The sequence below is a fragment of the Squalius cephalus genome, assembly GCF_949319135.1.
Source record: "Squalius cephalus genome assembly, chromosome: 15".
Classification (NCBI taxonomy): Eukaryota; Metazoa; Chordata; class Actinopteri; order Cypriniformes; family Leuciscidae; genus Squalius; species Squalius cephalus.
In genome coordinates this window covers 10778394-10795354 of record NC_137136.1, presented here as the reverse complement: position 1 = coordinate 10795354, position 16961 = coordinate 10778394, and the positions used below count along the sequence as shown (strand labels likewise).

General features: G+C 36.0%; 1 protein-coding gene across 1 annotated transcript; it reads right to left on the bottom strand.

The window, feature by feature from the left end:
- Window positions 1-323: 323 nt before the first annotated feature.
- Window positions 324-15592, bottom strand: capn7 (calpain 7). The gene is made up of 21 exons (XM_079894080.1): window positions 15171-15592; window positions 14845-14953; window positions 13643-13800; window positions 12838-12905; window positions 12537-12743; window positions 11089-11175; window positions 9761-9887; window positions 9491-9576; window positions 9172-9265; window positions 8910-9056; window positions 8420-8526; window positions 6941-7061; window positions 6701-6845; window positions 6522-6621; window positions 5248-5383; window positions 5083-5158; window positions 4845-4990; window positions 4690-4752; window positions 4443-4573; window positions 3263-3355; window positions 324-1727 (listed from the first exon to the last, which is right to left on the bottom strand). The coding sequence occupies exons 1-21, from the start codon at window positions 15270-15272 to the stop codon at window positions 1583-1585; spliced, it is 2448 nt and encodes an 815-aa protein (XP_079750206.1). The 5' UTR covers window positions 15273-15592; the 3' UTR covers window positions 324-1582.
- Window positions 15593-16961: the final 1369 nt, after the last annotated feature.

Here is a 16961-nt window from a genome sequence, read left to right as displayed (position 1 = left end):
TGCGAGTAAAAATCGGCCCTGACGAGTATATGAAACTGTGTCAATCGCCAGTTGACCGGTATCATTTTTATGAATTCCAAAAATGCAAGGTTATGAGAACATGAACGTGAACGAAGCTCGGGACAGTTGACAGGCCAGTGATGGGTTTAAGCCTTGGCAATTTAAATATTCAGACGCAAGAAGACGCGAAAGGGAACTCAATTTGTTGCACGCTGTCTGGAAAGTTTTGTGAATGTATGCAAATACTGAATAGTGAATTGAGCTCTCTTTCACGTCTTTTTGCGCTTGAATGGACAAATTCACAAAAAAAATGGGAAAAATTTATAAGGATTCATCTGTTTAATTTATACAGTGAAGACGGTCCAGTGTTATTTTACATTTGATTATTTTATTCAATGTCTCTACCTGAAAACTACAGTTACTTGTCTTTACTTGTTTTAAATTTATAGTAGTTAGGCTAGTAGATTTAGCTGTGGTATCGAAATTGGAAAAGAGAATTGTGAATTTATACTGGTAGATTATTTCTGTCTGTTGGTGTCTAACCACCTGTTTTTGCAAAAGCAGTTTCATGGCCAGTAAAAAAAAATATTTATGACTGGTAAATTTGGTAAGTCACCAGCGTGACTTAAAAAAGGTGTGGCAAAAAGTTACGTTTTAGACCCAGAATGTAAATATCTAAAAATTAACCAAGAATAAATGCTGTAAAAAGTAGTTGTTATATAATAAAAAAACACGGTAATTCTATTATAAAATTGGGATGTCTGATGACATGTACACCTTCATTTTAATCTCTGCAAATAAATACATCAGAGCAGATGAACATAAATCAAAAAGCATGTTAGACGGAAGAACTTGAAGCATTTGTACAATACCCAATACGGAACATCATCCTCAATCATGCATGTCCCTTTATGATGTAAGACATCCAGGTCATTGTAATAATGTTCTGTAAACATTCAGTACTGTGCTGGTAGATAGTGACTGATAAACAATTCAAGTTGACAATTGATGCGCATGATGAGCGGTGGGGGAAGCTAAAAACCCCACCAAAAATGCCATCTCGCTCTTTCTTCCTTTTTTTGATAAAAGTGCACTCATTCTCTGCCCACTAAAGAGAGAAGCCCTGCAACTGACAGTCTTTCTACCTTGACATCAGGAACAGACCAGAGGAAGAGCCCTTAGTATGAACACAAAACATATCCCTCTGATCTATCATCAGACATCATTAATACACAGCCTTGCTTTAATGCAAGTCTCCTGAGTGAAAAACATTTCAGTTCAAGTGTACACACACATCATTGTTTCTGAATGAAACTTTGCAGAACTACAGTAAGAGGAGTGTAGTTTTGGCTGATTGATCACACTTCCTCTGAGCATGGCACTGTCATGAGCAGTCGTACGCTATCTATCACACACTAACATGATAAACATGGCACTATGTCAGGAACCATCTGTGGGTGGGGATTATTTATTTTGGTAAGCGAGAGTGTTTGTGCTGTAGAGAGCAATAAGCAGTGGCTAAAGCTCCTTCAGTGTCTGTTCAGTCTGCAGAACAATCCGGTGGGCCGATGATCTCGAGCCGTTATTGCAGCTGAGATACGCGCAGTGGAGTGACACTGCTGAAGTCCAGGAAGAATGGGCCTTCTTGTTTAGGCAGGAAGGTAGTGGGGATGACATTGTAAATCCCAGCAGGGAAGTTGTCAACATCCATATAACAGAAACCGCATCTGAGGATAAACAGATCAGATTCTGTGAACCGTTTTGAATCGATTTTAGAGAACACATTATAAATGCGCCTTAATCTTTGAACTACTAATGCAGACCATCAACGAAGCTAACAACCATGCTACTGCTATCAAGATGAGATGGTGGATAAACATTTTCTGATCAACTACTGTATGTCTGACTCTGACCTAGATTTCTTTGTGAGACAAGGCTGTGCTTTTCAAGCATTTGCATGCTGATGCTAAAGTGGAACGATCTACACAGTTTTGCAGTTTTGTCTATGCACGCACAGGGATATAAACAGGCCAACTGAGTGTTAGTATACTGTCTGAAATAAATATATACCAGCCTGTATTCATAATAGCATGCTATTTCTGCAGTAGCTAATGCATATATACCAAAATAAACCAAGGGAGAGCCAAATGGGTCAAGGGTCTTATGTGGGAATGGAAAAATTGATAAATTACCGTTCAAAAGTTTGGGGTCAGTAAGATTTTTATTTTATTTTAGATATTAATACTTTTATTCTGCAAGAATACAAGACTTTTACAGTGTTATTGTTATGTTCAAAATGATGTTCTTTTAAACCTCCTATTTATCAAAGAATCCTAAAATCAGCATAACAAAATGATTTCTGAAGGATCATGTGACACTGGAGTAATGGCTGCTGAAAATTCAGCTTTTGCCATCACAGATATTATATTATATAAGTGTATTATTATAATAATATTTCACAAAATTCCTGTTTTTACTGTATTTTTTATTAAATAAACACAGCCTTGGTGAGCATAAGAGACTTCTTTCAAAAACATTAAAAAATCTTACCAACCTCAAATTTTAAAATGATACATTTTTAAAAGAGAATCATCATATTTGGGGGCCTTGGCATCTAAAATCTGTATTATACAACTAAGAACAACTAAGATTCAGTCTCTTAACCCCACCTTTTTGAGAGCCTACTCTGTTCTGATTGGTCAGACAGCCCAGTCTGTTGTGATTGGTCTCCTGCTTTCAGAGTGTGCCGGAAATGAAAAACAGCTATTACCATATTCTGAATTTCATCTCCGACAACAGAAATCAAACTCTTCCAGACCTCAGCTAAAGTGTTTGAGGGTCAAAGTAGATGTTGTTCACGGGTAGTCATTATTAAATTTGTTACATAACTAGGTCCTACATAGGTTTGTGCAAGAAGTAAGACTGGAATTACTGGCGACTCATTTCAGGAATTTCAGAATCGGTTCTTTCTATTGGGAGAACTTTGATCGTTGAAACTTTGCAGACCTTTACCATTCACAAACAGCTATACTACAACACTACATAAAAAGGTATTATCTGAAAAAGCATAATCTACTGATTGAAATTTATCAGTAATTCTGCAAAAATGCAAAAAGCAGTACACTAGCATTCCATCCCAAACATAGCCAATGTGCCTAATATGGGAGAATGGAAATGGACAGGATTTCAGACAATGTAATTATCTTTAAAGCAATAAAATAGGCATCTAGTTTTCTTCTTCACAAAGAGAGTATTTCTTTACCGGTAATCTCCACTGCCCCTCTTCTGAGAGCCTGATGATCCAGAATCCCCTGCAGTAGAAACGGTCACCACCTCAAAGCCCACACTGTACTGCCTGCAGTGAGAAAGCCAAACTCATTTATATTCACAGACATCACGCTACATCATACATCCTCACATCACTCAGAACACACTCTCACACTCAAAGACAGAAGGGTTCTGAATATGCGTAGGTGTTTCCTCCGTGAAGGAGTGATTACACAGGACGGCCCTGTCAAACCTGGTGTCAAGGGAAATCTGACGGCCCGTGAAATCTTGCCCACTTCTTATGGCTAAAATAACTTTTTTGGGGCATGTTATAGCAATTTATCTTTATAGTCATCTTATTAAACAAAATACAGCAATTAATAACTTTTATATTATCACATATTACATTACATTTAAATATGTACACTATGCGTTAAAAAGTTTGGGGTCAGTAAGATTTTCTTAATGTTTTTGAAAGAAGTCTCTGATGCTCACCAAGGCTGCATTTATTTAATCAAAAATACAGTAAAAAGAGTGATATATACAATTTAAATATGTTTGAATATATGTAATTTATTCATGTAATTTTTAGCATCATTACTGCAGTCTTCAGTGTCACATGATCCTTCAGAAATCATTCTAATATGCCATCTGATGCTCAAAAATATTTATTATTATTGTCAATGTTGAAAACAGTTGTGCTACTTAATATTTTTGTGGATTCTTTGATTAAAAGAAGTTCAAAAGAACAGCATTTATTTGAAACATTATACTGTCGCTTTTAATCAATTTAATGCATCACTGCTAAATAAAGGTATTAAACTCTTACTGACCCCAAACTTTTGAATGGTAGCATACAAAAATATCACATTCTAAAACAGAATCACAATCTTTGTCTTTGAGTGTTCAGCTTGCTTAGTTATCTAAGTTAACATAACCTATGCAAGATACACCTAATCAAAGCAAACCTTTATGGAAATGAAGAAAATTACATATTTAAAAATACCAATTTTTCTTAAACGATAAAGGCCTTCAGATCATATTTTGATGTTCAGCTGTCAAGGGGCATACATTTATCAAGATTCTTTTAGGGGTACCACTTTTACTTTGAAATGTAATGAAAAAAGGGAAATGTGTCCTCTGGTGGTGTGGAGTGAAATAACAAGCAGTCTGACCTTGAGCCACGGAGTTCGATGAGCAGAGGGCCTGTTTTCTCCAAGTTGAACTGGTATATGGGGTTGTTCTTGAAGCTATCTTTGTAGTTTCCACAACCTCCTGCACTGGCCCCCTTCCACTGGCCATTTATCTATACATCGACAGCAACATAGAGAGAGATGTTAAAAACAATCTGGAAATAGCTTCCAACAATAACCACCACCACCACAAACACTATAAAAAGTGATAGTAGAAGTTTGAACTCACTCTTTTGGTGTGGGTGAAGGGTGTTGGGATTTTGGAGAAATTAAACTTGCATACTGAGTACACCTGGAAAGGGCATATTAATGACAGCATTTACCGGTAATAATCGGATTCAATTAATATGAAAATAAAAACCGTCACACTTGAATGTGTCTTACCCTTAGTGTGTAGTTGATGGTGTTTTGTTTCTCATACTGAGAGACCACCAGTGTAAAGGTGTGAGTTCCAGGACTAGTCAGTTTGATCTTGGTTAAGTAGTGAGGGCTGTTGATCCTGATGCCATCAATGAAGGGAGGAGGTTCAGCTTCAGAAAAACACAAACCAGGGCACACACAATGTAAGTAATGAACTATAAAGAAATCAGATATACACAATTTCTTCAGTTTCTAATTTTACCTGGATAATAGACTTTCTTTCCATCGGTCTTGTAAACTACTAAAGTAATAAACTCCCGATTTTGAGCAAAGTCATCCTTGAGAGTGAATGAGAAAGTAAGAACATTGTTAGAACTAGTACTCTCAATCTGATTGTAGTGTGCTGCACTGAAATCTGTAGTTTTACCTTGTCAGTGATGTGTCTGGTGAGTAGAACCCATACTGCAGCGCCCCCTTGAGGACACTGCACCTCCAGCTTGTACTGAGGGTTATTGGCCAAACTGTAGACGTCCTTCACAGGTCCCTGTTTGCCATCCCAGCTACTGCAATTGCATAATGCACAAATATTTTCTAATTATCTGATAACATGACTAAGTCTAATACTTATTCTCAGTTTAGATTTTTTGCTCAGATCTAATTTCTTTTTTTGTTTGGCTTTTCACATTATTTTTTTGAATGTGGTCAATATAATATTTTGTATGTAAGCTTGTTTCGCCTTTCCATCAGTTACCTTAAAAACAGATAATTGGGACTTTTTCTCTTACAATTATGACTTTTTCTTTCAATTGCAAAGAAAAAACACTATTTTAAGGAAAAAATTCAGAATTGTGGTATATAAACTCACAATTCTGGCTTTTTTCAGAATTGAATAGAAGAATAGAAGTTTTTGTCCCACATTTCTAACTTTTTTTCTCAGAATTGTGAGATATAAACTTGCATATGCGAGTTATAAAGCCTGAATTGCGAGATTAAAGGACACAATTCTGAGATAAAAAAAGAGATAAAATTCACAATTACCTTTTTTATTTTGCAGTGGAAACAAGCTTCCATAGATTCGAGTGTGAAATGATTACGATCCTAAACTGACTTGCATACACACAAAAAACAATAACAAAATGACACGCTGTCATATGGAAGGCCACTGAATTCAGTGTTTATGCCTTCATTTCTAAGCTGATGCGCCGTGGAAGCCAGTGATTCGTAAACAGGCGATTGAGATGAAGATAAAGAAAATATTTAAATATTTACAATACAATTCCTCAAGATTTGCTTGTATAGAACTGGCAAAATAATACTTAGGACTTCTAACACTTCACTGTCCCACTACTGTCTACCTACCTTAGTAGCGGTCTTCCATATTTACCTAGTGACCAAAGAACTAGTGATATGTAAAATCTTTGGAGTGACGCCCATCAGCGTAGAATTGTGACGAATGTCGTTCCAGAGTAAAAGTCGCATGAATTTCGATATGACTGTTCAGAATGAGGTCGCACTGCAAAACCTCAGACCTGTATCTGATCTAAGACCATATATGGACCATATTTATAAAAAAACAGAACAAAAACAGATCTGAGTCACATATGAGCAAAAAGATTTGTGCCACTTTTTCCTACAGTCTAAACATAGCCTATCACCAAAGATTTTGACAGAATACTATTAATAATGTAAAATGAGTCGGACCTTTGTATACATGAGGATTCTTTGAACAGTGCTGGATTCCAGCTCAAGTAGATGACATCGTAATATTGGCACAAGTCTTCCCAGATGATCCAAAACACCCCTTAAAGAAAAACACACAGCTGAATAAGAACTTTTACAACATTTGTCTCTGTGTCATTGTTAGATAAGCACTGGCTTACCATTGTCAAACTTCTGTGCAGTTTTGGGGTCAAAATTTAGGTATTTGAGAAGATCTGGTGTCCAGTTCTTTTCGTCACGTTCGCAATATCGCCCTTTCCACCTGAGATGGCTCCACGGGTTCTTCAGCTGGAGGAAGCGTTTACCCTGTGAAAACAAGGAGGAGATGATGATGTTTTTGCTGTCATGAAACTTCTCTAAGCAGAAGATATTTAAAATTGACCAGGGTTCATGGGTGTCACCTTATATTCCCTGATGTCTAGAACAGCGTAAGCATGTGTGGGCACTAAACCCCACTTCTCCCCCTCCTCCTCAGTCATGACCCCTGTCGCCGTGGTGATGAGAACATCTCCTCTGTGAAACCTACCAGAATAGATCAGTATTGTTATTGTTAACTAAAACTGAAACTATTCAAAAAAAAAAATTCAGTGAGTGAAATAAAGCTGAAATGCATAAGCGGAAAAAATATTAGATGAAAACTTAACTTAAAAAAACGAAAAGAGAAATGTTGCATTGGCAACTAACTGAAATAAAATAAGTTACAATTATTTAAACAAACTTAAATAAAAATAAAGTTAAAGCTACAATATGTAAAAAAAATTCGCCGCTAGGGGTCACTAACCTCTTACAATAACAAAGTCGTAGGTTGATGACACAGTGAGAAGCGAAATTATGGAACTTGTCGTCATGCTGATGGATCTAATAATGTTTATGGATGAGTGATGACTGTGGTATGAAGCAGGGCGCGATTGCTAATGAGAGACAGATATCAGCGCCACACACGAGTCCCGCGGATATAAAGGAATAAGGACATTTCATTCTACTGAACTACCCGCAAGTGCTTTATTACTACTCACGAATTAAACTTGTGAGGTAACACAGCGCTGTTTCATTTGGTCTACACTATCACACTAAACAGCATTTGAGTGTGTTGAAAGTTATAATGTTATTCTATGTGTTAGTTTGTTGGCTGTATGAGACTAGCAGTAAGCTAGATCAAAATTAGAATAACATACTGATCATATTCTAACATTTTATCATATTGAGCTATATATTTGTTTTATATACATTTGCTCACCTGTCTAATAAAGTACATGCAAGAGCGGCGTCTCTGTCAAGTACAGGTTAGTCGCGGACGTGGAGCTCTCGGCATCTCGAAAACGCCACGCTGATATTGATCCTCGTTTTAGTTCTCCTTTTGTCCCAAATCTGCTTGCCATGATCCATAATGTTTGAAAGAAACAACAACAGTGTGCCGCTAGACGTTACGCACTACGCAGTTGTCAACGTCTGTCGCCATGGTTACTATGGCAGTACGAGCGGAAACCAGGGATAACGCGGATATTACGTAATTGACAGGTGACAAGTGAACATTTAGGATAATGGAAGTACACAATTGAAAGAAATATATAACACTGTGCAAGTAGTTTTTGGATATTTTGATACAAAATTCTTACATATTGTACCTTTAAATAGACAAAATAAAAATTATATATATATATATATAAAAAAAGCTATATATTCTATATTAATAATATATAAATAATATGAAAACAACACTGCAACATATTTATGCACAGAATCAAGACAGGCAAGTTGAATAATGCCAGTAAAGTACTGAAGTAGCTACATACTACAAAATCTAAAAGGAACATATGACCTTACAGTGGCTAAAAATCAATCTACACCAGTGGATGTGTGTACTGTGAGTGTGTGCTTACCTCTGGTAAAGCATGCGGAAAGTGTCATCTTTGTTAAATGACTGATTGTCTGAGTGCATAGCAATACGCTCTGGGATCCAGCCAGTGAGAGCGTGCAAATCGATATTCTACAAATAAAAAACATACACAAACAAAAAACATGTGTCACCAAGCAGTATCATTCAGAATAATGCAGAATATAATTAATTGTAAATTCACATGTAGCATGTAAAAGGATTGATTTTAGAGTAAATTAATGATTTCTGAAGGATCATGTGACAGTAAAGACTGGAGTAATGATGCTGAAAATTCAGCATTGCTATAACATGAATAAATTACTTTTAAAAATATATGAAAATAGTACATATTTATTTTAAGTTGTAATAATATTTCTAAGTATTTACTGTTTTAACTATTTTTGATCAAATAAAAGCAGCCTTAGTGAGTAATAGAGACTTGGTTGCATAAATGTTTTGTTTGGAGCAGCATCTAAATCTGAAGTGCAACTCACAGAATTGGAGCCTGGGAAATCATATCCTCCCATGACCTTCATGTAGGCCTTCTCAATGAGAGACACCCAAAGTTCGTTGCGATTACTGGAATAGGAACAAAGCAGCTCGCCGTTGCGGTCCACGGGTAGGAAATCATCAATGATCACCTGATAGAGAAGCACGCACCTGAACTATTACAATAGTCTCAAGAACTTGTTCATCTTCAATAATGATGAAGGCAACAGTTTATTTGAGGAGGCGGGGCTTAGAGAGGTTGAGTACCTTTCTCGGGACACCATTAATGTGCAGCTTCACCATGTACTTCCCACAGGGGTTATACTCTGGCTCTCCTTTCCTGTTCTGTGGGAAGATGATGCTACATACAAAAACAAATAGACATTTTTATATCATTATGGGTACCTCCCATTGAATTATATACTTGTTATAATTAATTAAAATTACAGGACATTTTTTACATTTCAGCCAAAGGACACCAGACATTCACAAGCTTGATTCAGTCCATGAGCCATCCAAAAAACAGCCTGATAATCCAAGGATTACAGTAACACGAGTCACACTATTAGTGTAAATATCGCTGTACCTTGTGATTAACTTTTTGCTGTAGCGTCTCTCATATGCTGCACTGATGGCCAATGAGGCAACGAATGAACAGTCTGACACAACCGTCTGCAAGCATGAGCAAACAAAATAATATTACGCGAGCTAAAAGTTACAAACAACAAGAGATTTTTGAATGACAAAACTGCTTTGAACAATAGGCAAAACCATCACTGTTTAATTTGTTTCCAGTTAACAGATTAGCAAAGTTTTAATGAGAAGCAAACTTAGTCAATGATGCATAAAGTGAGACCTGCTTGATGCTGAAGCTGGACACAGTGAAGATCATGGTGGGGTTATTGCAGATGTCATCAGGGCGAACCCAGCGTGAGAATATGGCTTTTTGCTTCGGCGACAGAGCCAGTTTCCCACATTTGTCCCTATGTGTAAACACAATCATGCCACTGAGGTCTTTTAACTATTCCACATTTCATTCAACTCAGTGTTATCGGACTACTGCTCTTAAAAACACTAACGCTCAAAAGTTGGGATCAGTATGATTTTTAAGTCTCTTATGCTCACCAAGGCTGCACTTATTTGATCGAAAATACCATACAAATAGTAATTTTGTTAAATATTACTACAAGCTGTTTTAAAATGTAAATTATTTCTGGCAAAGGTGAATTTTCAGCAGCCATTACTCCAGTATTCAGTGTCACATGATCCTTCAGAAATCATTCTAATATGCTGTTTTGGTGTTCAAGAAACATTTATTATTATTATCAATGTTGCAAATAGTTGTGCTGCTTATTATCTTTGTGGAAACTGATTGTGGAAACATTTTTTTTAGCATTCTTTGATGAATTGAAGGTTCAAAAGAACAGCATTTATTTGAGATAGAAATCTTCTGTAACATTATGATTTATGAATGTCTTTGCTGACACTTTTGATCAATTTAACCCCCTGAAACTGTTCGTGTGTCGGTCAAAAATGACAGATTTTATTTTATTTTTTTAAGTGAAATGAAATTATTGTACTATATTTTAATTTGATAATGTTTTTTATTGAATTTTTTATATTTTTAGGGAATTTTATGGTACTAAATTATATTTATGCAGTAGTTATAATACATTTATTTACTTTTTGAGCATGGACCTAAACTGTCATAAATCTTGAATGCTGACAAATGGCAGATTATTGCTGAAGTGAAAAGGTTTTTCAATTTCCAATGCGGTCATTTTTGACCATGAACAATACAAATGTGATTATTTTTTTCTGAACCATTTAACCTTTTCGAATCATGTCCATGATTTTTTTTTGTGTTCACATAGCAAGTGCCAAAACCTTTACCAAGTTTCATACCATTCTGATGAAGTAAAAACTTCTAACAAAACATTTTCGGTCAAAAATGACCAAACAGCACCAGAGGGTTAATGTGTCCTTGCTGAATAAAAGTATTAATTTCTTTAAAAATAAATTAAATAAATAAATAAATAAAGCTTACTGACCCCAAATTTTTGAGCCATAGTGTAAGTGTTAGTGAAGGAAAATATAACTGTTGCAGGGTACAAAAATACCAGGGCATGTGAGAGAAGCAGCTGCACTTGTATAAATTACACAAGAATATAAATAAATACTCACGAGAATGGAACAGGAAAAGCAAAACGTTCCCTAAGATCAACACTCATGAATGGAACATATTCAATTCCATTTATCTTGGAGGTCTTTCTAAAAAACACACACAAAAAAAGCAAAAATAAAGAACTGATTATAATTTCAAAAATCCCAACAAATAATTTTTTTCTACATGCATTGTTGAAATCATTAAAAAAAAGGAATTCTGGCTAATATTAATAAGCCAATAATAATTTTTCATGTTATGACTGATAACCAATAAATTAAAACCAATATTACAATTTCTATTCTAATTTGTCCAAATAAAACTAAAATAAATCATTCTAAATGCCACAAGTGAATTTAGCCATCACAAGACTGTAAATGTACAGTATGAAAAAAAAACAGATATTAATTTATTCATTTAACAGTGCAATTACATTTGTACTGCTTCTGTAAAATTAACTTTGGTGAGTTTTAGTTAGATGCCAGGTAAAGGCGATGGGGAAATGTATAGTGTTCTCGTGCAGTTTGTTATAACTCTGATTAAACACCAAGTTAAACCGTTGCAAATGAAGACAAAGTCGTAGAAAGGTTGATCATTTACTGTCCCACTTCCTCATTTACATGTAGTGGTGAAAAGGCATTGCCTCTATGATGCTTTAAGGTGAATGCAAGTGGATTAAAACAGAGAGCACACCATGTCTGTCTCATTGTTTCCATGCAGTACCAGGAAGGACAAACAGGAAATTACATCACATGACACAAATACGACAAATTTTTACAAACGAGGTAGATAAACAGAGAAGTAATGATAAACTTTACATTTTTACCTGAGAATGTATGTATACATGTACCAACAAATGTTTAAAACAAATATTCTAAAGTTAAATTCCTTAAAGTTCAACACAATGAGCATCCGCTATTAAAGGAGAACTCGGCAACTCTAGCGAACTCTAGTCACTTCTTCGCTGATTTTTCCTTTTGTTGGCGCATGTTTTCCCCACGAGCTCCCCCTACAGCTGTGGGGGGGGGCGTATATTTCACAACACGGTCGTAAAAAACTCACTTGCGGCGGCCTCCTCCCCCTCTCTACCGCTGCTCATGTGCGTTTGTTTTGATCGGAGCAAGCCAACTGTATCGTGTGGAGCTATGTCTACCGAGGTGGGTAATCTGGTAATACATCATACATGCGTGTGTGTTGATGTCGAATTGCCGTAAAACAATTTGTGTTTCGCGCTCGTTCTCGTTCTCGCTTCTCACGAGACTTCCCATTTCTATCTTGCCGGGACGGTAGTCCCCAAGTTGCAAGGTTGGTTTTCCGCCTGGGAACGCTGGAGGGAGCGGGGAAAGTCACCAATATCACCAGAACAGGTTGTTTAACCATCCAAATGAATTCTAGACAGTTTTATTAAGTTAAAAAAGTTACCAAGTTCTCCTTTAAATATCTGACATCATGTTTGCTCTGAGCCTACCTGAGCACCTCGATCTCCTCCGCTGTGTAACGCTGACCCTGCGGCTCGCCGGACTGCACTGCTCGGACCGGCTGAGATTTGTCATGGAGGGAGAAGTCTGGGCCTAGCGGCAAGAACTGCCTCACCTGAGCAGGGCCTTTGGATGCAGAGGAGACGGGCTTGTCCTGGTTTGCTGATTTACTAAGAGAGTCTTTCAGTCCCTCTGCCCTGGATGAGGAAAAAGAGATGAAAACAAAGGATTATAGGTCAAATGTATATCATACTGATTGTACATCATTCTATTTCCAAATGTATGAAGCACCTGTCCAGAGCCTGGCGAGCAAGCTGCTTAAGTTTCCCCTGTAGTGCCTGATCTGACGTCTCACTGGACTGTGTGGGAGAGAGAAAGAGTTCAAAGCTGCGGCTCCGTTTCTAATTACCAGAGGAGTCCATATAAGCACCAGTCAGAGATATGAAACCAGAACAACCAACTTAACACCAACACCTGTTGCAAAGACTGACTACTGTTACGTTACAACTGCTGCTAGTATCTGAGTCAACACTGTATACTTATACAATTTTTATACTACTGTTCAAAAGTTTGGGGTATGATTTCTTTAATGTTTTTTAATGTTTTTAATGTTCACTGTCTCTACGGCAAATCAGTAATACTATTAATACTATATTATTACAATTTTAAATAACTTTTTTATTTGAATATATTTTAAAATGTAATTTATTCTTGAGATGTCAAAACTCAATTTTCAGCATCATTACTTCAGTCTTCAGTGTCACATGACCCTTCAGAAATGATTCTAATATGCTGATATGGTATTCAAGAAACCTTTCTTATTATTATCCATGTTAAAAACAGTTGTTTTTCCCCCTAATCATTTTCAATATTTTTGAAGCTGTGATCATTTTTTTCCCAGGATTCTTTAATGAAGGGGAAGTTCAAAAGGACATTTATTTGGAATAAAAATCTTTTGTAGCATAATACATGTCTTTACTGTCGTTTTTAACTAATGAATGTGTCCTTGCTGAATAAAAGTATTAATTTCTAACCTCTTTAATTTTCAAACTTTTGAACTCTAATGCAAGTGTTTTCTCCTTATGTGACGACTCACCGCTTGAATGCACAATTCCACAGCCTGAGTGTAGAGTTCAATGGCCTCATCCGCATTTTCCTTCTCATCCTCTTCAAAAGCCTGTGTCACCAGAAAGTACGCCCTCTCCAGATCCAACTGCTGCTTACTCTTCAGAGGGTCACTGCTCTGTGCTTGAACTGATCACAGAGATTCAGTCAGTTAACTGAGGGGTTCCAACAGATATAGGCCTTACAGGAATAGTTCATCCAAAAATCAGTGCCTTTAATTACTCAACCTCATGTTGTTACAAACCAATGTGACTTCCTTTCTGAACAAAGAACACTAAAACAGAACAGTAAAGGAGAAATAACTGTGTGTCATTCTTTTCAAAGCAATTACAATGAATGGAGACTTAAGCTTGCAAACTTCAAAAAGTATTCAAAAGCACAATAAAAGTGATTCATAAGACTTGTGTACTATATTCCAAACCTTCTGAAGTCATACGATAACTTTTAGCATTAATTAATGATCTTTTTAAGGAATCCATTGATGCAGTTCACAAAACAGACTCAATGATTCTGTTGCAATGGTTAACAGTTCACTTGAAGTGAAGATTAATCCTATCAAATCAAGTCAAATCCTAAAATTCAAAACATATGGTTTCTGAAGACTTGGAATACAGAGCATATGTTGTTTAGGTCACTTTCATTACACTTTTATGGTGATTTTGCATCCATTTTGAAGCTTGAAAGCTCCAGTGCCCATTCATCATTCATAGACTGAAAAAGAGCAATTCCTCCTTTTTTTGTTCCATTGAAGAAAGTCAGAGTTTTGGAACAACCTAAAGGTGAGTAATGACAGAACATTAATGTAGAAAAACATTATGTTGTTCTCAAATGACATAACGCAACAGAACAAGGAAGTGAATTACATTTAGCTGTGAATTACGCATTCATTTGTGATTCCCAATTGCTGCATTAGTCACACCACTTACAAATAAGGTATGACCAATGTAAGCTTTCTAAAGGTTGGGCTGTGGAAAATATGAGCATCATTTCTTCTTCTGCAATAGGGAGGAGGACTAGGTTTCACTTTCTTGTTGACCACAGAGAACAGCAAACAAAATTCCTCCTTAGAGGATCAACTTAAATAAAATGAGATGTAAATCTTGATACTGAGTATTAATAGATGAAAACAGCTTTTTGATGAGGTCACATTGGTAATAGTTGATGTAAACTCACCAGCACTGAGTAGAGTCTGTACTCTGTCCAGGTACTCGTTCACCTTGTCTTGAATATTCTCTAGTTTGGATCCAGCCATACCTGCATAGATGAGAGCCTGGGCAGCCTCCTAATCAGAACCCAAAATACAAAATATGATCAATTATGAGTTTTATCCAAAAATGTATATCCAACTCAAAGTAAACATTGTTTAATGACAGCTTTTATTGCCATAGTGTGGAATGAGTTGACATTTACTTTAAAGAATAGAGCCTTTTCAGAAAGGTTAAGGTAAATATTATATTAAATCAGCTTTCAATGTCAAAAAAGGAGAGCTTGAAGCTTACCTTATAGTAGAAAACAGCTTCATTGTATTTCCCCTGCTGATCATTCAGTACAGCTGATTTAGCAAATTTAACAGCATCGAGTTCAAGAGCTGTACAATCCATGATTGACGTTTAAAGACGTTTAACAGATAACGTTAGATGACAAATCATTTTATCCTGTTCTTCATTATAGGCTGCTGTTCCTCCGAGAATTTGCGTTTCTTTCTTGAGTTGTTCTCGTTACGTGAACTTCCCAACCTCCAACTCCGAGATAAAATGAGGCAAGACTGAAAAATATTGATTTCAAGGAGCTTTCAAACTTAGTTACTGTAAATAAGGAGTGAACACATAACGCTTTAACTTGCTATTATGACAGCAAAACAAATGCTTAAGCCCGCAATACTTCCGGATGCGATGGGCGTGTCCTGCTGTTGTCACGACACGTCATTCGCTTTCAGCGCGGCCGCCGTCCGACTCATTTCCGCGAATCGGTTCCTCCAAATAGTTCATTTCAAAGAACCGGTTCGAAAAAAAACAATTCTTATTTCATTCGGTGCCTGACATCCTCTACCACTAATATTACATGTTACATGTTATTTATATATATATATATATATATATATATATATATATATATATATATATATATATATATATATATATATATATATATATATATATATATATATATATATATAACTTATATATAAAAAAAATAACATGTAATATTAGTAGGCTATATATATATATATATATATATATATATATATATATATATATATATATATATATATTATTTTTTTTATCGTACTGGTGAATGACAGAGTATACGATAAAATAACATAAAAATTCGTGAACAAATCGTTCTAACTGCTTTTCTAAAGCAAATGCACCGAAAAGATCCGATACAAAGAACAATTCTTTTACGAATCGAACATCATCGTGAAATCCACCACTCTTGTCCAGAAATGAGTAAAATCTGCTGGAATTATTCTCGTAATTATTAAAACTTTCCCGTGACCGGAAATATTACGCTCATGTTGAAGTTGTTGAAATATAACTGTACACAAGTACGTGCAAGTCATTTAGTTTAATTATGCCCCATAAAAATGGATAAAAACCAAATTCTGTATACGGTGTTTATTTATTAGATGATGCCTCCAGCTCCAAACAAAATGTAATCTGGACGAAAATGTTTCTGAACATAGATAACAACAAATGGCATGATTTATGGTAGCGTTACACACTATATCCATAGGCTATATTATTTTTAAGTTTACAAAATAATGTAGGCCTATATTGTGTTATAACTCTCCAAATACTGCAATAATGTGAGATTTAGACCCAGTTTACACCTGGTTTTACTGTGTTCACCTGTGAGCACATCCTCCACATACACATAAACAAACTCATCTGACGCTGTGTACTTTTACCTAAGCTTTTGAGATGAAGGTGCTGTTGGCTGTAACATGTTGTTAGATAATAGAAATGGACTTGTAAACCCTGACCCCTAGTGTTACAAAAATGTTAATTAACTCTGTCTGGACTTGATAGAGCTGGTAAGTCCCGCCCATCCGTAAAACCCCAAGTGGACCTCTAGGTTGAAAAATCATCAATGCAAGTGAATGTGAGAAAATAATTATTTTCTGGTCCCGTTTGAATTGTGCCATGAATGTGAACATATGTTGTCTGTGAATTTTTTATATAATTTTTCATGTTACGAGTTTGACAGTATATTGTATGATTCTTTGGCTAGCAGTTGTGGAAAAGACATAACGAGAAAGACTACATGTCGCCTATGTGACGTCACCC